At 47.1% G+C, this 20,680-nt stretch overlaps 1 protein-coding gene across 4 annotated transcripts in view; it reads right to left on the reverse strand.

The window, feature by feature from the left end:
- The window catches only part of DOP1B (DOP1 leucine zipper like protein B), a 104,270-nt gene that overhangs the window by 45,167 nt on the left and 38,423 nt on the right, over window positions 1-20,680 (reverse strand). For 3 of the 4 annotated variants that reach the window (XR_004623904.1, XM_011222101.3, XM_019797303.2), the window contains exons 5-14: window positions 19,733-19,922; window positions 16,698-16,796; window positions 16,244-16,367; window positions 14,473-14,582; window positions 14,092-14,206; window positions 10,444-10,564; window positions 8,149-8,268; window positions 5,754-5,856; window positions 4,309-4,500; window positions 1,258-1,942 (exon numbers count right to left, since the gene is read on the reverse strand). Coding sequence is in view for 3 of the 4 variants with exons in the window: in XM_011222101.3 (XP_011220403.2) it covers window positions 1,258-1,942; window positions 4,309-4,500; window positions 5,754-5,856; window positions 8,149-8,268; window positions 10,444-10,564; window positions 14,092-14,206; window positions 14,473-14,582; window positions 16,244-16,367; window positions 16,698-16,796; window positions 19,733-19,922 (1,859 nt within the window). In the remaining variant the exon portion in view is untranslated. The remainder of the gene's footprint in view (window positions 1-1,257; window positions 1,943-4,308; window positions 4,501-5,753; window positions 5,857-8,148; window positions 8,269-10,443; window positions 10,565-14,091; window positions 14,207-14,472; window positions 14,583-16,243; window positions 16,368-16,697; window positions 16,797-19,732; window positions 19,923-20,680) is intronic. The other variant, XM_034655696.1, reaches the window with a different exon arrangement.

Here is a 20,680-nt window from a genome sequence, read left to right on the forward strand (position 1 = left end):
TAAAAAAAAAAGAGGCCCAAAATAAACTGTGGACTTGTATCCTAAGTGCCAAGCCTCCAAGCAGTGTCAACTGTAGCTAATGAGCCAAGAGACAAACTGCACAGGAAATTTACTGTAATGACTACAAGAGAGGACAGCTTTGCCCTGTGTTCCCAGGGCCAACCTAATCACTTTCTTGTTTTCCACCTTCCTCTGTTTTTTTTCTTTAAAGTGTTCACTGCCTGCTAAGGAATGAATTGTGTCTGCCCCAAATCCATATGTTGAAGCCCCCATGCCTAATGTGATGGTATTCAGAGTGGGGCCCTCATGATGGGATTAGCGCCCCTGTAAGAACAGGCTCCAGTGAGACCCCTCCCGTCCCCCCAGGATGTGAGCTCCCCGTGAGAAGATGGCTGTCTCTAACCAAGGGGAGAACTCTCATCAGAAACTGACGATGCTGGCACCCTGATCTCAAACTTCAAGCCTCCAGAACTGTGAGAAAAATTTTGGTTGCTTAAGCCACTCAGCCTACGGTATTTTGTTATGGCAGCCTGAGCTCCTAAGACACCGCCTATTATGGGGGGAACTGTGTCCCCCCTGACACCCCAAAATTCTTATGTTGCAGTCATAAGGCCCTTACTGACCTCAGAATGTGACCTTATTTGGAAATAGGATTGATGCAGATGAATTAAAACAAGGTCATATTAGAGTGGGCCCCTAATCCAATATAACTGGTGTGTTTATAAAAAGGAAATTGAACACAGGATGTGTGCATGTACACCGGGGGAATCCATGCAAAGGCTGGAGTTATGATGCCATGAGCCAAGGAACTACCAGAAGCCTGGGGAGAGGCTAGAGCACATTCTTCTGAACCTTCAAACAGAGAGCGGCCCTGCCAATGCGCTGATCTCAGACGTCTGCCCCCAGAGCTGTGAGGCAGTACATTTTTGCTGTTTAAGTCACTTAGTTTGTGGTACTTCGTTATGGCAACCTCAGCAAACTAACACAAATCTTTAACAACCAGTCTGATGAACTAGCCTATTTACTGATTATCATGAAGCACCTTTTCTGTTCCAGACCTCTTAATGGGCTGTGCAGGACACCTCAAGTTTAAAAATACAGTCCCAGCCTCACCAATCTGCCATCTTTAAGACAAGTCAAAAGCACACACCACGAATGACAAAAACAAACGTGGCAGAGAGGGTTTTGGCTCGTCTGTAAACACCAGCTACAAGACAGGACTCCTCAGGGCGGGGTCCCGGGGGGCAGCCCTCTCACCGGGAAGCTGGAAGAGCGTTTCACAGAGCCGCTGCGTCTCCTCCTCGGACAGGTAGACAGGGAAGGTGGCACAGTCCAGCAGCAGGTGGCAGGCGGCAGCGAAGGCCTCCCTGCAGCCCTCCCGTGAGCTCCCCAGGTCAACGACCACCTGCTCCACGGCCCAGTCCCCCTCCTTTTTTCGGCCAGGGCTCCTGGGCAGAGGTGATGGCAACTCTGCACTTTTTGTCTTAAATGGAGACCCCCGAGCTGTGAACAAGTCTGAGAGCATCTGCTTAAACTGGGGCACGCTGATGGGCTTCGCATCCCACGGGTTCTTCCTGTCGGAGTCGGTGCCCGCTGAGCACGGTGGCCCACCCTCGTCCCTCCGGACCGAGGGCTCTTCACACTTGTTCTCTTCTCCAGACCCTGTCAGTTGCACTCCAAAAATGTTCTTGTGGGCAAAGTTGGCAATCAGCTCCTGGATGCAAAGAAACGTCCTCTGCATACTCCCACCCTTCTTCCAAACATCGTCTTTCTCAGGAGAGACCCTGGGGACCCTCAAGTGCTCCGAGAGCTCTGGCGATGAGGCACTGAGCCCGATCCCGCTGTCTTCAGATTTAAGGGGAGGAAACGAAGCATCTTCATCAGCCAGAATCACTGCCTTTGTGTCTATAATCATTTCACTGTTTTCACCTTTTACTGGACTCTGCAAAGAAATGGAAATTCTGTTGTACACATCTCGTAAGGCCAAGGGATTCAAGTACCAGCTGAATCGGGCAAACCATGAATAGGTACTTCCTGTTTTTTGAAATCCTAATTCTCTACACCAAGAGAACCCCTGTGTGGAAGTGTATAATAAAATAAAGAAGGCATAGCAGGAGGAAGAGGGAGCAAGCCCAAAGAGGCAGCTGCTGGGCCCCCATACTCTCCGGGAAGGCAGGCTTTGAACCCACTCTGTATTATTTATTTAGGTTTAGGATTCAAAAACATTATTTAAAAACGGTTTCTGACATATTTAAATTAAAATACTGAATGAGACATTGGGCTGAGGGTAAAATAGAGGCATGAAGAAATAAAATTGGAGCAGAAAGCCAGAATAAAGTGTTTACCCGTGTATACATAGTACCCATCCACCCATCTATCCGTGTGTGTGTGCGTGTGCGTGTGCACGCATGCACTCTGTGGCTTTTTCAAAGGGATGACACTGCAACTGTAATCAGTCAACCACTCCTCTTACACTGTTAACATAGATAATATTCCATTAAATTTACACATTTCAGCATTTAAACCACTGCTCCATAGGGAAGAATGAAATAGTACACATTTTGTGAAACATTGATAATTATGTTTGAAGACACATGCTTAAACTTTTTATCTTAAATCATTTAAGAGATTTTTTTTTATTAGCTATAATAGCAAGAAAAAAAAAGAACTAACTTTGGAAGGAAATGAACAGTTTGTGAGTGAGTCTGCACCCAAGTGCCGTTTCCGGAGTGCCCCCTGCCCAGTCTGCTTGCGCTCCCGCCCGAAGCTGCACTGAATGGGTGTCAAGGGCAGAGTTTTCAATGCTTTAAGCGAAGTAGAAAATAAAAATAACCTGAAGACCGCAGGCCTCAAACTGCTTGGGGAACTCTGTCTTCAGGGAGGACCATTTGGCAGCGTCCGTGCCAATTTAAAAGGAGCATGCGTCCCTCCCAGTTTAAAAAGAATGGGTTTCACTGCAACCCACGGAGAGGGATTGATCCTTCAGAGAAACCTGCAACCACAAACCAGCTGTGCAAGGATGCTTAGTACAGTGCTGCTTGTAACAGTGAAAAACCNACGCCCAGCCCTGAGCGCTGGGAGCAGCTCCGTTTCCGGAGTGCCCCCTGCCCAGTCTGCTTGCGCTCCCGCCCGAAGCTGCACTGAATGGGTGTCAAGGGCAGAGTTTTCAATGCTTTAAGCGAAGTAGAAAATAAAAATAACCTGAAGACCGCAGGCCTCAAACTGCTTGGGGAACTCTGTCTTCAGGGAGGACCATTTGGCAGCGTCCGTGCCAATTTAAAAGGAGCATGCGTCCCTCCCAGTTTAAAAAGAATGGGTTTCACTGCAACCCACGGAGAGGGATTGATCCTTCAGAGAAACCTGCAACCACAAACCAGCTGTGCAAGGATGCTTAGTACAGTGCTGCTTGTAACAGTGAAAAACCAGAAATCGCCTAAATGCCCTTGATAGGGGAAGAGCAGAAGACACGGTAAAGCCACACCTAAACTATCGCACAGAAGTCACACAAGAGTAAGACACCTCTTTATAAACCAGTATGGAACGAGGTCCCCAGAACATTGTTTGAGAATCAAAGCAAGTCAGAGAACAGTGTATGTTATGGGTTGAACTGTGTCCGCCTCAAAAGATGCATTAGTCCTACCCCTGATACTTGTAAATGTGACCTTGTTTGGAAATAGGCTCTTTGCAGATGGTCAAGTTAAAATGAGCTCATTAGGGTGGGCCCCAATCCAACATGACTGATGTCCTTACGAAAAGGAAATGTGGACACAGGTGGGTTTGAAGACAGAGCAGGGTGACTCGTCTACAGCAGAGAGACACCAGAGACTGCCAGCACCACCAGAAGGTGGGACAGAGGATGGAGCAGACTCTCCCTCCCCTCCCCTCAGAGAAGACCAACCCTGCCTGCACCGTGACCTCCAGAACCAAGGGACAGTAACCTCCTCTAATTTAAGTCACTCAGTCAGGGGTACTTCGTTACTGCAGCCCAGGTAAATGAATATCTCACTTATGTGTTTCAGACACCAACATCACACAAATACAAACACACACATAACAAGGTCTGGACAGTGAGCTGAGTCGAACCAGTAACTGTTGGAGGAAGTGGCGGGGGTGCGCAAAGCGAAGCGGGTGGTCCGCTTCCACACTGAAAGCTCTTGGGAAATGTTTGAGGATTTTAGAAGCATATTTTAGATAATGCCTTTACATCCTCTGATCTTTACGCCTACCCGAACCAACCCTAATTACTTCCCGCTCCCAGGAAAGCATAAGCCCAGCCCAGAGAACCATGTCAGCTCCTTGGAGGTGTACCGTGTTTCCACTTGTGGGCTCCATGTCCAGGTAGGAAGGTGGCATCTGGACCTTGCCGAGCACTTTGAAACACGTCTTCAAGGCATGCGTGAGCTCGGGTAAGCTTAACGCCTCCATTTCCTCAGCCAGAGGCTGCACCAGACAGCCCAGCACCTGAGGGAGGTACTGGGTTTGCACCTCAGAGTAAAGTTCCTGTGGAAAACAGACATGAGTTTAACTAACAGGTTTCCAACTTCTGGTCAGAAAAAAAAATGCACCTCAAAATGGTGCCTTAAAAAAGTCCATTTTTAAAAAGATTTTATTTATTTATGTATGAGAAAGACAGCAAGAGTGAGCAGGGGGACGAGCAGAGGGACAAGCAGACTCCCCACTGAGCAGGGAGCTTGGGGCTTGATCCCGGGACCCTGAGATCATGACCTAAGCCGAAGGCAGACAGTGGACTGAGCCACCCAGGCGCCCTGAAAAGTCAATTTTTTTAGAGCATGAATAAGTTTCATGCTTATTCCCAAATCAAAAAAACATTTCTTTTTGATCTAGACAAATCAATGGACATTCTTCCTCGATTTTCAAGTGTCTTTACATTTCTTTTTTTTTTTTTTTTAAGAGATGTATTTGAGAGTCAGAGAGGGCGAGCATGCGAGTGAGAGTACAAGAGCAGAGGGAAGGGCAGGGGGAGTGAGAGAATCTTAAGCAGCCTCCACGCTCAGCATGGAGCCCATGTGAGGCTTGATCTCAGGCCCTGAGATCACAAGTTGAGCCGAAATCAAGAGTTGGACGCTCAACCGACTGAGCCACCCAGGCGCCCCTCAAGTGTCTTTCCCTTTTCTAATAGAAAATCATTGTGACGTTTATTTCCATATTAAGGAAATTAGTGTACTTTGAGAAAACTAGCCAACAGCACAGTTTTACCTAGAAATACACTCACTCTCACTCCTAAATAACCGAAGCGTGGGGTGATGCCAGTTCACCTCTGCTGGACATTAACTTTGGCTCAGGCCACTTACAACCGGCTCAAAGTTATNGCCACCCAGGCGCCCCGTCTTTCCCTTTTCTAATAGAAAATCATTGTGACGTTTATTTCCATATTAAGGAAATTAGTGTACTTTGAGAAAACTAGCCAACAGCACAGTTTTACCTAGAAATACACTCACTCTCACTCCTAAATAACCGAAGCGTGGGGTGATGCCAGTTCACCTCTGCTGGACATTAACTTTGGCTCAGGCCACTTACAACCGGCTCAAAGTTATAACCTCTTTTAAATAAGACATAAAAGACATCAGAGAGAACATTCAGCTACATTGTCCGTGCTGTAACTGACAATGGAAGTGTCGTCCATTTACGTGCACCCACTCTTCAGGAGGGTGAGGTTTACCAGGCCAATGACACTAGCGAGAATGTAAACAACAGCAGGCCCGGAGACGCCTCTTCCCAACAAGGGCCCTTACCAAGGGGATAACATCCAGAAGAAACACCAGGAGGGTGCAGAGCTCTGACACCGTCGGGGGAGGGCTGATGCTTTTCCCAACAGTGTAACTCAGCTTCGTTGGTCTACAGAAGTCACAGGAAAGAAAACCAAATCAATTCTTTCTCCTGGAATAACTTGAAGCATTTCTTATGATGTCCAATTGAGTTACTTTACTTCAAACATAATGAAAGGCAGCTCTGTCCTTCGAATAAGGAAGCTTTAGTGACTAAAACTATCAGATACAGAGAAGCGTCAGTCTGTGTCTTGAATTTGCTTGTCTCCAAAACAGTGTCACTCAGACGTGAACTTCACCAGTTCAGATGAGGGTGGACCCATGTCCGGGGCGGGGGGGAGGCCACCCCCAGTGGATCTGGAGCTCCATCAACAGGAGCAAGGCTAGGTCCCCCACGCCAAAGCAAAGGCATGTTCCAAGGGAAGCCGCCTGGCTGGAGAAGATACGGGCTACACAGTGGTTCTACCTGCTGTGGGAGCAATATGAGACAGCTCCTCCCCCATGACACCCATGAGCCCATCTGCACGAGCTGCTGAGCTTCTCCAGCTTCCAGAGAGAAGTGTGACTTTACCAGTCAGCTCTATTGGGAGCTGCCTATACTGAAATGCAACACTGCTTTTTAAATAAGCAGGCAACTGGTTAACTAGGTAAGTTAAAAAACATATACTCGTTGGTTCTCAAAACAGAGCAACTCTGGATTCATCTAGCAATCAGAGGACAACTCAACCTGAGTTAACTGTCTTCACTGCAAGTTAGCACTCAGTTATCTCGGAGTTTATCTGAGCAAGAGAACCTCTGAAGAGCTGCACACTAACTATAACCGAACAATTGTTCTCCCAGCATCAGGAAACCCCGCCAAGTGTCTGTGAAGAGACAGGACAAAGTACTATTTGCAACAATGAAAAGATGGACACTGGTGTTTCAGCGGGATGTACAGACAGATCTCCAGAGGACTGTGAGTCAACCCCCAAAACAGCACCCTGCAAAAAGTTATATAAAACTTGATACCCCTGTGTAAAAATTGGACACACTAGACTATGTCATCTCTGGATACACACTTGTTATAAAAGCATAGACAACACCAGGGGCAGGACAGACACTAATAATCCCAGTATGAAAGGAGAAGGTGCTGGAAGGTGGGAGTTAGTTCTCTCTGGGTAGCAACATTTTATTCCTTATAAAAAAAAAAATCTGAAAAACAATGACTGAATGCATAATTTCAGTAATGGGTACATGTGTGTCTGGCAGTATTTCTTGTTCTTTCTTACATTTGAAATGTTTCGTAATTGATTTTTTTTTTTTTTAAAGAAAGCATACCTTGTAACTCTGAAATGGAAATAGGCTGACCAAAATATACCCGAGCTTCAGTATAACACGGCCTTGCTGCTGCCCATGCGTCTAGCTACAGTGAATTGATTCATCACAGATCTGAACGCCAACTGGGACCTGGCTCTAGAGGACACAGAGCAGCACAGTGGGAGCGGCTGGGAAGCAGGCATTCCTGGGTTCCCATCTCGGCAGGCTGCCGCTAATTTCCCGTACAATGCCACATGACGGACCTCCTGTCGCTGGGCTCTGGCCTTCTTATGTGATCCAAGTGCCTACTTCTCTTTGAGGTGTCCTGAGGAGCTCAAGAGTACGCCTGGAAGGCTTTCAGGCCAGAGGAGAACCCACAGCACACAATAAGTAAAGCTTCTACTGAGTTGCTAAGTAGGGGAAGAGCAGTGACAGCGAGGAAGTCTGACCGTGTGACTCCGGACAAGACACGGTCTGAGAGATGACATCATTCTTCCCGCTGTGGGGAGAGGGACCTGGGAGAGGCTCGCAGGGAAGCACGCGGCTCCCCAGAGCACGCCACCGTCACTGTCCACGACAGTGAGGTGGTGCAAGTCACTGACCAGATGAACGGTGACATAAAGTTGATCGTGGCAGCTTAAGACATTAATGCTTTCATCTGACCAGGGATACAAAAATTTCAGTAAGAATCTAAGAAGACTGATGATTTTAAAACCACTTGCTCTAGTCACAGAGCCACAGAACTAAGCCCCTTTAAACAGATGAGCCTCCAGGAGCGCTGTGTGAATATGTATTGGTCAACATAACTAGGAAATGCAGAGGGTCGTTTCCTCAAGTTAGAATTAATAAAAATAAATAAATTAAGTAAAAAAGCTCCAGAATTATGGGGCAGAGATTACCTAAACCTTCTTAATGGCAATGTTTTTATTCTACTAAATTTTAAGGGAATTCTTTCCCATGTGTGCTCAGCAGAGACCACCCAACCTGAGCCACCATAAGCAGCTACGGAACCATGCAAGCTTCCACTCCTTCCTAAACATTCCCTAATCCTGAACTGGACACTTACCTAAAGCAGTCCTCAAAACACCGGGTCATGTAGTCCCAGAGAAAGTCTGTGCTTAGCGAAGTGATCAGCAAATTCACTGTTTTAACAATCTCAGAGGCATTTCTGTTTTCTTTTATTGCACTGTAAAGGAAGACAGATGCTCGTAAATGTATCTATGAGAAACCCTCTATCATGAGAATGCTGTGTCTGAAAAACTGTAATTCATTTACTTATTTCTAGAGAGAGAGACTCTGATATAGGAAAGAGTTTGCGTAATGCCATCCTAAACAATATTTGTATCGAGGCATTCTCTTAGAAATAAGTGTAAGAGTTACTCTGAAAAGAATCTGGTATAGGAAACAAGTTTTAGTCCAACTGTGAGGCCTTAGATGCCCTGGGTGGTGAAATAACAGGGTACATCCGTCTGGGCGGGAAATTTGGCTAAAATTTAAATGTGCACCTTCTATGACTCAGGAAATTTATTCTAGGGATTTCTCCCACAGAAGTCCTTGTATAGGCACAAGCATATATGCATCAGGACACCACTGCAAGGTCATTGAAAAAATATTTATTTATTTATTTATTTTTTAAAAGATTTTATTTATTTATTCGACAGAGATAGAGACAGCCAGTGAGAGAGGGAACACAAGCAGGGGGAGTGGGAGAGGAAGAAGCAGGCTCATAGCAGAGGAGCCTGATGTGGGGCTCGATCCCATAACGCTGGGATCACGCCCTGAGCCGAAGGCAGACGCTTAACCACTGTGCCACCCAGGCGCCCCCATTGAAAAATATTTAAAAAGTGGAAGCCACCTAACAGCCAAGCAAACGGGGATTGGTCAGTCAGGATTTATTTAAATAAGTGATAAATCCTAACTGAGGAACCGACGGCAACGTTATGTTCCACTGCAAAAGACAGGAGAGCTACTCACAACTTGCATTTTAAAAAACCAGGCAACTAAATAGCTAATGTAATTCCACCTTTATATATTATTTTTTTTAAGGATTTACTTATTTGAGAGAAAGAGAGAGAGAGCGAGAGCGCACAGACGCGCACGTGTGTAAGCTGGGGGAGGGGCAGAGGGAGAGGTTCTCAAGCGGACTCCCCACTGACTGTGGAACCCAACACGGGGCTTGACCCCATGACCCTGAGATCACTATCTGAGCCGAGATCAAGAGTCGGATGCTTAACCGACTCAGCCACCTAGGCACCCCTATAATTCCATCTTTAAAATAAAACATAGGCATCTAAATATTTATATATGCATTCAAAATCTGGAAAGAAATGAAAATGTTTTATGTTTTTCTCTCAAGGGCGGTGGGATTGTGGGTGTTATCTTTTTTTCTGGATACCTTCAAATATCAGTATATTCTACAAAGAGCATGTATTACTTTTGTATTCAGACAAATAATAATTCTGGGAGAAAAGAACAAACATTCTGGGAGGAAAAAAGCAAACACTCAGAACTCTTTACGTCTATAATTAAGAGACCAGAGAAATCTTCAAATAGATTTATATTTTCAATATACCCAATGCCAATTCAGGCAGAAGGAAATTACATTGAGAATAAAGTAAAAAGGAAGGGAATGTATTATCTTAAAAGGAACAAAAGCAAGGGGTGCCTGGGTGGCTCAGTCCGTTAAGCATCTGCCTTTGGCTCAGGTCATGATTCCAGGGTCCTGGGATTGAGCCCTGTGTGGGGCTCCCTGCTCTGTGGGGAGCCTGCTTCACCCTCAACCCTGCCTCCCCACCCTACCACCGCTCTAATAAATAAAATCTTTAAAAAAAAAAAAAAAAAAAAAAAAAAAAAACCGGTGTTGAGAGAAAACTACACGCTCTAAGGCAACATGTCTGCTGTGTCCTGAACCCCTATCTGCTCTGCCTTTGGGGTCCTACAGCACATGTCCTGGGGGTGCCCCTGGCTGACTCTCCCTTCTGCCGGCTGGACCCTGGCTCCACTTCCCGACCTGCACCCAGCTCCCCCGCCCCCGTCCTCCCTGTAAGTCACCACGTGGGCACACCAGATCCAGCCGCCCTTCAACGCTTTCACACCTGCTCCGTAAATATGGTTTGTACAGCCCAGGCTGGGCAGAGACTAGCTCAAACGCCTCTGAAACTCTTCACAGTTTCCAACAGGAAACAGGCCATTCATGGTGACCGACTCAAGAGCATCAGTTATCTTCATGAGTGGTGTGATCCTTCGCACACCCGCTTTCTCTAGCCCCACACAACTTCTAATAAAGAGCAGGGAAATAAGACTCACGCCATTAGGGAGTGGGGAAGAAGCTTGAAGCTGAGGACCAAACCCAAACCCGTACCTTATTAGCGAGTTTCCACTCTGGGTATAGCTAAGTTTAAGATCAGAGCCGAGAGCATCTCTGCAGTAAGAATAAAAGGCCCGGATGACTTCGAGAAACAAATTCCCAACCACTCGAGGCCCTGCAATTAAAAAAAAAATGGTTAGAGATGAACAATCCATACTTAGATCAATAAATGACATATGTGTGAAACAGAGTAACTGTGCACACCATTTTATTGTGTAAAATGCTCAGAAACTTTAGTTTGACAATGACAACTTTACCGGGGGAATAACATCCATGAAAATGGCCAATATTTTTGTAGTGCTTACCATGTGCTGGACACTGTTCTAAGCGTTTTGTATCTGTTACCTTATTTACTCCTTACAATAGCCATGTGACCAGGTACTACGCTGCTGTACTGACTACAGATAAGGGGACGGGGCAGAGAGGCTAAGGAAGTAGTCCAAGTCAGAACTGGTCTGGGGGAGCCAGGATGTACGCTCGGTATGTGTAAGTGTGTATAAACTGCTTGGCCAGAGACACTACTCAGCATAAACACCAACGGAGTGGGGCAACTTTCCTATTTTACATTCCTTTAAAATTTCTTTACATTTTAATTTTTTTATTTTAATTTTTTTTAAAGATTTGCTTATTTTAGAGAGAGTGAGCAAGAATGGGGGTGGGAGGGCCAGAGAGGGAGAGAAACCCAAGCACACTCCATACCGAACACAAGCCCAACGCGGGGCTCAATCTCTTGACCCTGGGATCGCAACCTAAGCCAAAACCAAGAGTCAGACACTTAACCAACTGCACCACCCAGACACCCTATTTTTAATTTTTCTTAAAGTAATCTCTACACCCAGCGTGGGGCTTGAACTCATGACCCTGAGATCAAGAGTCGCATGCTCCACCGACTGAGCCAGCCAGGCGCCCTCCTAAACTCTTAATCATGAGCAGGAACCCCACAAAAGAAATACCAACACTCCTGAAAAGCTCATTAAATGGCACAAAAGAACGGAACCAGCTGTCGGTTAGGGAAGCATTCCTGCCGATCAGGCAGGTGGAAGGCANAATCATGAGCAGGAACCCCACAAAAGAAATACCAACACTCCTGAAAAGCTCACTAAATGGCACAAAAGAACGGAACCAGCTGTCGGTTAGGGAAGCATTCCTGCCGATCAGGCAGGTGGAAGGCAGCTAGACATTTCCGCTCCACACACAGCAACCATCAGGCAGGGAAGGGAGAGACTTCTCACTCATGTGTACAAAGGGATGAAAACAGGATCGATTCAGAGGAGATGAAAGTTCTGTCAATATATCTGTGTTCAAAGGCAATCAGCAGATTGATCCAATCTTTTATGCTTCTTTTTCACAAAAACAGAGGATGTGCCTCTGAGAAAACTTTTTTCACGATGTATATGTTATCTGCAGCATAAGAATGCTGAATGCTTTTTACACATGAAGACAAGTTTGTTGCCATGATGCAGGGAGAAAATGAGGCAGTGGGTGAAGGCTGCTAGCAAAAGAACGACTGCCCTGGGCCTTCTAGGTCTACTTCTGTATAATCCACTCCCCTGCCTCTCGAGTATGTCTTCCCTGGGACAACTGAATTAACCGACAAAAAAATTAGGCTGCTAGATTGGGCAGCAGCCTGCCATTCACCCCCTTCTGGAAATTACGACCTGGAGCCCAAACTGGCAGCAACGTTTCATTTGACTCACATAAAGCACCCATCCTCCAAAATGCAGTTACATTTTTTCTTTGGATATTTCCCCAAGTTAGCAGGAAGCTCCCAATACTTATATAGCTCACTTCATTTTTTAGTCTAAATCACAATTTTTCCCAGCTGCCATCACTCCACACCAAGAGGAAAATCTATTGGAGCCATCACTGGTCGACTGAGGTAGCAGGGGAGGGCACAAGTATCTTCAGGTAGCACTTAAGGTCGTAGCTTAGAGGGACAAATGCTTCACGCTTTGACTTTGGTTAAGGGCAGCTACAGCTGTACACGTCATGGGATACAAGGTCATCTGTGTTACATGACTGAGCATCTCGTGTATGGTGGGTCTGAGTGCAGTCAGGTAAGCCGCTGTGACCTGTCATAGAGCTTCCGTTCTCAAGCCAAACAGACCGTGTTTTAATCTCAGCTCCTGGGCAGAGATATGCCAGGGTGGCAAATCACTTACTCCTGCTCAGCCTTAGTCTTTCCATCTGTAAGATGGGAAGAGTGAGAAAACCCACTTCAGGGTTGCTGGAGGCAAGGAGGTACATATGGAGATGTACATTAAATGATGTATACGAATCACTTCACACAAAAACACTGCTCAAAAAACATCAGCTGTGATTATTAACAACAATATAAACACATGAGGACCTCAGAATCTCCCTTCCATCCAACTTGACTGGATGCCTTTTTTTCCCTTTGCATCCCTAGAGCCTAGCATCATCCCTGCCACACAGCAAATACTCTGTGTCTGCCTCTGAATGGAAAAATGAAGGGTCTCCATCTTCCATCCCAAGACCAAAGGGAGAAGGGACCTCAATAATGCCCTCAACTCTTGCTCTCCGCAACAGCTACCAGGCAGTGTGCAAATCCTGAGTGCTCAGATGACGCCATCAAACTTAAAATCCCAGGGCTCCCAGCTGGCTCAGTTGGTTTAAGTGTCTGCCTTCAGCTTAGGTCATGATCCCAGGGTCCTGATCCCCACGCGGGCTCCCTGCTCAGAGGGGAGTCTGATTCTTCCTCTCCCTCTGCCCCTCCCTCCACCTGTGCTCTCTCCGTCTCTCAAATAAATAAATATTTAAAAACAAAAACAACAGCAACAACAACAAAAAAAAACCCCTTGAAATCCCATGGAGAAGATGCGGACCCCATTATGGTGTTCAAGTGATTGGATGTTGACATATTTTTTTTTTAAGATTTTATTTATTTATTTGACAGAGAAGGAGAGAGCATGAGCAGGGGGGTGGAGCAAGGGCAGAGGGAGAAGCAGGCTCCCCAGTGAAGAGGGAGCCCAATGCAGGGATTGATCCCAGGACCCTGGGATCATGACCTGAGCTGAAGGCAGATGCCTAACTGACTGAGCCACCCAGGCGCCTTGGATATTAAGATCTTACTGTGAATGGATATCGGAGCAATTTCTATTCTTCAAGCAAGGGAGAGAGGGTCATTTTTTTAGCCGACGCTCACAGGACCACAGCGTGTAAGAGGGGACCCTTTAGGAACCGTAGTGTAGTTCAACCCCGTTCATTTGGCAGAGGAACAGACTGAGGCCCACATGGTGGAAGTGGCTTGCCCCAGGTCACAAGGCAAAAAGACAGAGGAGGGTCACCTACTCCCTTGAAAATAAAATCAAAGCTCATTTGAAGCATGATATTTGACCGAAGAAACATCCTCACGGAGTCAGTACGGTATGTGCTCTGTAGGCCTGTACACAGACGTGCACAACAGGAGCTCCAAGGTATTTTTCTAACGAAAGTGTTCACATTATTGTGCAAAACTTTTAAGTGGTGCCTAGATATGATAACTGAACACATAACATGACTGAAGTACGTCAAGATTTGGAAACTCCGATGATGGAATTACATTCAAAATAACATGCTGACTGCGTCTCACACAGGCCATCTGCAGCGGGCCCATGACGGCGACGGCACTTCGCACATTACCTATTTCTGGCTTGTCGAGCAGACTGACGAGGACGCGGAACGGCTTCAGGTACGTGTGGTGACGTTCCTCTACGTCGGTGTCTGAGAACTTCTGGTGCAGTATCTCAGCTAGACCCTGTTTTTTGGTGTTTTTTTTAAAAAGCCACAGATCAGGATATCGTACAGAGCGCAGTTTGACATTATTGGTTGTTCTACTTGTAAACACTCTGGGACAGAGAGAAAACCAGGCACATGACACGGAATGAGCACACAGAAGGTTTCCCCACCGTGGATCCAGGAACATGCCCCATGTCTGCTTTGAGGTCCTGCCCATCAATCCACTGAGAAATCATGATCAGGAATGTTCTGATTGGGATCTACTTTCCAGAAAGGCTCCTTTACCTCAACTAAAAGATCCTTGGAATATTTTTCAAAAAAATACGAGGACTGGTCTTCGTAAGAATTTGAGAGTTCAGATTCTGGCACAATGGTATTTCCTTTAATATCTGAACCTATAAAAGAACAAGGACCATGAGCTGTAACAAGATCTACAATTCTAAAGTACAGAATACTGTGCAAAGGTCTCATGCTCCAGCATTTTTAAAAATAGAATTCCTCCAACAGAAAACCAAATTCCAATCTGGCAAGACTAGGTCACATTTTCTTCTTTTGACAAAAATGTGGGGTACTAAGGATTCCACCTCAATAGGCATCAATTTAGTCTGTCCTAAGAGTTCACCGTCAGTGTCTTTGACAAGTCTGATTACAAGCATCCAATGGAACGAAGATCAGTTTTAAAAACCAGTGTTTGTATTGCAGTATGTGAAATCAAGCTGTTCTCATCTATATGCCCTTATTTTGAGCTTTAGGTAATCTGTGAGGTCTTTGGGGCAAGGAAAGGCATCTCATGGTACAAGTCGAGAGTGTGGACTCTGAGGCCGAGGCCAACAGATCGGACCCAGCACTGAACTTGGATCCGGGGTCCTCTCTATACACAGCAAGTCAAGGCCAACTAGGACAGAGGTAAGTGTTTAGCAAAATCATCCTTTTGATAAAAATGTGTAAAGAGCCTGTAAATATTCTTCTTGAAATCCCTCATAAGCTTCCATGCAATGGGTTCTGGAAGTTCTGTAACCAGGGAGAAGAGAGGAAAGAAAGGGTTCAGAGAACTTCGTGACTTTGGTGTGAGAAGACCTATATGCTCAGAGTTATAAAAGCGGTGGAGCAGAGGATTTTTTAGGGCAGAGAGACTACTCTGCATGGATGCAGCCATGGTGGATGCATGTCCTTACACATCTGTCTACACTCACAGAAAGCACACCAGCAAGAACGAGCCCGGATGGAAACCACGGACTCTGGGTGATGACGTGCCAGCGCTGGTTCATTGACTGTGACAAATGTGCCACCCTGGTTGTGGTGGGGGGAGCTGGGGGAGGCTGGGAACTCTCTGTACCTTCCTCTTAGTTTTGATGTGAACCTAAAACCGCTCTTAAAAAAAGGTCTTAAAAAAAAAAAAGCTACGGAGTCCTTTCATAGTCGCTTTGTACACCACTTCTGCTCAGGTACACGAACACGGGAATTTACAAAATTCAGAAAGTACTAGCCTCCAAGCCCCATGGTTTCCTGGACTCTGTCCTATGCAGCCTTCCAACCAACAGTCAGGGGCTCTTTTCCTACAAGTTTACAGGCTGTCCGCGGAAACACAGGCCTGGGTTCTCACGTTCTCCCCTAAAGTTATCCAAATGTCTTTTAAAACTTTACGTCAATGCCACAAAGATTCCCATCTGTACCGAACCTTTCTTTACACAAACTCTGTAACATTTGTGGGTCTTCTCTCACACCCATGCGACTTCCTTATAGCAACAGGCTTCTACTTGAATAAAGTTTAGCTACAATTTATTTTTGTGGTATTTCAAGCTTCTTAAAGTGGAATTCAATATTCAATAAATATCCCACTTATTTCTGTTCCTGTTTTTAGATGTAATACCTGCAACATAACTAAAGCTACAGTGTAGGCAGAGCTCAACTGACCGGGCCATATTCGCTCAGCGTGTTATCTTTCCAAATCTCATGATTCAGAAACGTATCGCCAAGACTGAAACTTATTCCAAAAATCAGCACTAAAAGGTTTCACGTTAACTTTGACTTTCACTTATCGGATACTGCTCAGTACCTAGTAACCACGCATAAAGTCTTCTGTTCAGAGACATGTCTCTCCTCAGCAGGGTCTGGGTGGCCGCTGACAGGATCTGCACGATGTCAGATCTGAGCAGGGGAATGGCTCTCTCACTGGAATCCTATCGGAGGACAGAGAACATTTTACTGCAAAGGGAGGAGGAAGTAGATTACTGGCTTTCTGACACGTGGCCCCTCTTACCAGTCTACAAAGCTTTATCTTAAAAAGGTAGTTCTCAAAAGGAGTTGGTTCTTCACAACACCCATGGACAGAAGCCATTCAGTTTTTGCTATGGAAACATCATCCTCACAAAAATGAACAAGGACCTTTAATTGGCTGAAAGCGAACGGTGATCACAAAGTGGCTGTGCCAATGGCCTGAGGTCCATCCCGCCTGCCCCATGCCCTCAGGAAATACCAGTAGCTTCCCTGGAAGAACACAAACGACTTACCAGACAGGTATAAAATGGGAAGAAGAACAGAACAATTTCCAGGTTATTTCTTTGCACCAGGACATTTGAGTCCAACAGTGAGGCACACAGAGACCTTACCTGTAAATGATAAAACAGCATGAACATTTCACTCCCAGGACAGTTAGTAGCATTTGCAGGCTACTGTTTGCAGTCACAAAAATGAAAGCAACTTTTCCTGGGAACCTTGAAACCACTGTGTGAAATCATGTGGAACTGACAGTAAAGTGTAAATGGGGGAAATGTGGGTTTAAGCTCTAGACTCGGGGGCAGTGTGTGTTGGAGGAGGTCACTGACAGGGGACAAGATGTGACCTGGATGACCTGTGAGCTGGAGGCGCCTCACCTCTTCCCTGGTCCTGGAACGTGCACTCTGCTTGCCTTCCCCGCTCCAGAGGTCCCCGAGGGACACAGCTTTGAGACAGAGATGTGGCGTTGAGAACCCCTGCACGGTGTATGTGACTGAGCCCAGTTAAGGCCTCTACGTAAGCTTTCAAGACGTGGCAGGTGGGTGCTGTATCGTACGGATGGAGGTCTCTGGGATCTGTCCTGTATAACCAACCACCCATGACCTGCACATACGCAGGCAGGCTGAGGAATGTGTGTGACTCGTGCCGCACAGTGACCTCGGGAGCCTTGCTAGTGGACATTAGCTGGCCTCCAGGTCAGAACTGACCCTTCTGGTCTGGACGCCAAGAGCTATGCAATCTGCTTGGTATCCCCTCCTGCTCCGGGCTGGGCTGGCTCCCCAGAATGGAATCCGGGAGGGAGGCAAGCACACCCAGCCCAGGCTCCTTGAAGATATAAAGACATGATAACATAGGAATGCAGCTCTCTCCAAACTGCACGTCAGTGATAATTGTTGAACTTCAGACCCCGTCATCTGCCCTCTAAATACGGCCCTATGGGGATGGTTAGGTGGAAGTCTCAGCTGAGGGCAGGATGCTCTGCCCAGGCCTCTCCATCGGGACTCCGGCCTGGCTGTCTCCACGGGGCTGCCCCAGCTAGTGAGCTTGGATGTTGTAATTACCCGATTTGATGGAACGCTGTCTTATTCTCCTTTACTGCTTACTATTGCCCTCACCTATGCACGGATTTCCCTTTTCTTCTTTCTGTTTCAATTATATTTTTATAGTATCAATAAAGTGTTTTTTCCTCTTCAAAACTGAGAACATGGCTGCTGTGAATCTTTTCTTCAGAACCGACACGGAGATCTGCTGGACTTGTGGCCACCCAAGACAAGCCTCATAAGTAAGTTCTCTTGTTTATTAAACTGGCCACCGGCCAATCTGGAGCGGCTTGCCTCTCTTTTTGGTCTCTCCCTGCCCCCCCGCATACATGGCCAGTTTCAGGTAACACCCAGGAAGCTCCCAAGGAGGCTGTAAACTAACAGTGTGACATCGGAGAGTCGGTCAGCTGCAGCCCTCGCACGTTCCATCTGAGAGATGGAGAGGCTTGGACCACAGGGTCAGGTTCTAAGACCTCAAATTCTATGATCCTAGAAAGGAATGTCTTCAGGTTCCAACAGGAACTTCTGGCTAACCTAAAACTCCAAAGACATTCCGTTAAATGGATTCCAAATCAATTCAATACATATTTTGCGTGTCTTTTCCAAGTATAGACACACATGATACAGATGAGCCATAAGAGAGATGGTAAGAAAGAGCTATGAGAATTCAGAAGACGGGAGGGAGAGATCTATCTTTCAACTGGGGAAAACAACAGAACTCTGTGCGAAGGCTGAGCTGGAAGGACAGGGAGGACATGTGTGGAGATCGTGGAGAAGGGATGGGGGGTGAATCCAAGGAGCAAGGAGGCGGCATTGCAGACCTATAGGCCAGGCTGGGGCAGTCCGTTCGGGAGTGCAGAAGGCCTGAAGGGAGAGCAAGGCATTCGTGGGTTGGGAGTGGACTTACAAGACTCCTGAGTTTGGACTTTATCTGTAGACAAGAGGAATCCACATATTTTTCTTTCTTTTTTTTTTTTTTTAATTTTATTTATTTATTTGACAGAGATAGAGACAGCCAGCGAGAGAGGGAACACAAGCAGGGGGAGTGGGAGAGGAAGAAGCAGGCTTCCAGCGGAGGAGCCTGATGTGGGGCTCGATCCCACAACGCCAGTCACGCCCTGAGCCGAAGGCAGACACTTAACCGCTATGCCACCCAGGCGCCCCAATCCATATATTTTTCAAGCACAATACAGGTATAAGCAAAGCTATGCTTTAGCAAAGCAAAGAGCTAAGAGCGATCAAAAAAGCCTGGATGGGCCGAGGATGGGATGGGGAGGAGCCAGTCGGAAGGTCCAACTAAGCAAGCACCAGAAACTGAAGGAAGCAGGGCAATGAAAATGGAGACACAAAACTGTTAGGCTACCACTAGGTGGCGACAGACTGCAGGCCATTAGACACACAAGTTTGGGGAGAAGAGAAAGACTGGGAGGGGTCATGAGAAGAGAAGGCCTTGCCAGGGAAGAAAGCAGCCCTCCAAAGGGCCTGGGGATGGACACCAGAAGAATCCTAACAATCCAGGTTTGAGAGCATCCAGAGGAGACGATGAGCGCAGAAGCAGGACTGAGAGAGACAGTGACCAGAGGAGGAGGGGAACCTGATACGTGGATGGTGAGCAGTGTGACACAGGCCAGGGAGGAAGCAAAGTTCTAGCTAAAGCAGCAGACTCTGATAGGCCCCTGGAGCGCTGCTCACAGTTAACCATACCGCTGAAGCCTGGCAGGGGCTCCAGAAGGGCCCTCGTTAAGTGCAAATATGTATTTGAATATGTGAATCGTTAACGCATATATGAAAAACCAACACCACCCCTCTGGGTTTCATCCTGCATACTGACACCTCCTCATTTTGCTCAGCAGCAGAGGGAAGCCCAGAACACCTCCATTTCCCTGCTGCTCTCCACTGAGCAGCCCCAGCTGACAAAACTCGTGCATGAGGAAGCCAGCCAGCCGCCGTCCCCCCCTCCCCCCACACCCCCAGGCTGGCTCCGCCCCCATGAGGAGTAAAGCACCCACCGTGAGCTGGTAATCCGTCCCCAGCATGTACTTCTGCTCCTTGCCTGGCAAGTCCCTGCTGATGTGGCCCACCACAAAGAGCGAGGCGGGAAGGCGGATGGCCGGGCTCACCAGGACGCTCCCCCAAAGGGCAGCGTAAAACACCTCTTTGCCGACCACCAGGGACAGCCTCAGGAGCAGAGCATCTGTTCTGTGGACAAGAGATACAGACTGTAAGGGCTCGGTCCCAGCAGCCACCGCTCACTTGCTCTCCCTATTTCCTCATCATTCTGAGTGGCTGCCATCTCCTGCCTTTCTGTTCTGTCCACCTGCTGGCTGTCACTGAAACAGAGTTTGCTAAAACAAACATGTCCTTGAGAGGTTCGGCTTCTTGGCCAACAGGAGCGTCTGACAGGTCGTGTCACCGTGGCACAGAGATTCATCCCTGCCCATGGCCTTGCTGTGGACCTGCAGAACTCAGCAGGGGAGGGTTCCACCGCCACAAAGGGGACGAGCAGATCAGCCTCAAGAGGTTGGTGCAGCTGACTGGAGACTCAAGTAATGATAAAGATCCCCCCCACCTGAGCAGAGCCAGGGGTCATCTGACTTTAGAAACGCTGGGGACAAAATCTGCCTGGGCCTCCATTCGACGCAGATTCCATGAAGCCTGTCACTCTGCCCACAGCACGCCCCTATGTTGACTCCCACTCTGGGAAGTTCTCCTGCTGATGCCAGACATTTCTTTGTCCCTTATCTCTATCTGGGTCTCTCTCCCCTGACACGCCATCAGCAACTTCACGTCCGTCCTTTAAGAGAAGCAGCGTCATCAACACATCCGGGTTTGTTTTTTCCATGGATGCGGACCGAAGCCAGGCCTCCCCTCTGCTCAGTGGCCTGCGTGCAGCTGACTAAGGCACCTTCCCTGTCAACAATGAAAACAGCTTTGCCAGGCTGATGATTGCCCCTGCC

Source organism: Ailuropoda melanoleuca, chromosome 1, assembly GCF_002007445.2.
Source record: "Ailuropoda melanoleuca isolate Jingjing chromosome 1, ASM200744v2, whole genome shotgun sequence".
Classification (NCBI taxonomy): domain Eukaryota; kingdom Metazoa; phylum Chordata; class Mammalia; order Carnivora; family Ursidae; genus Ailuropoda; species Ailuropoda melanoleuca.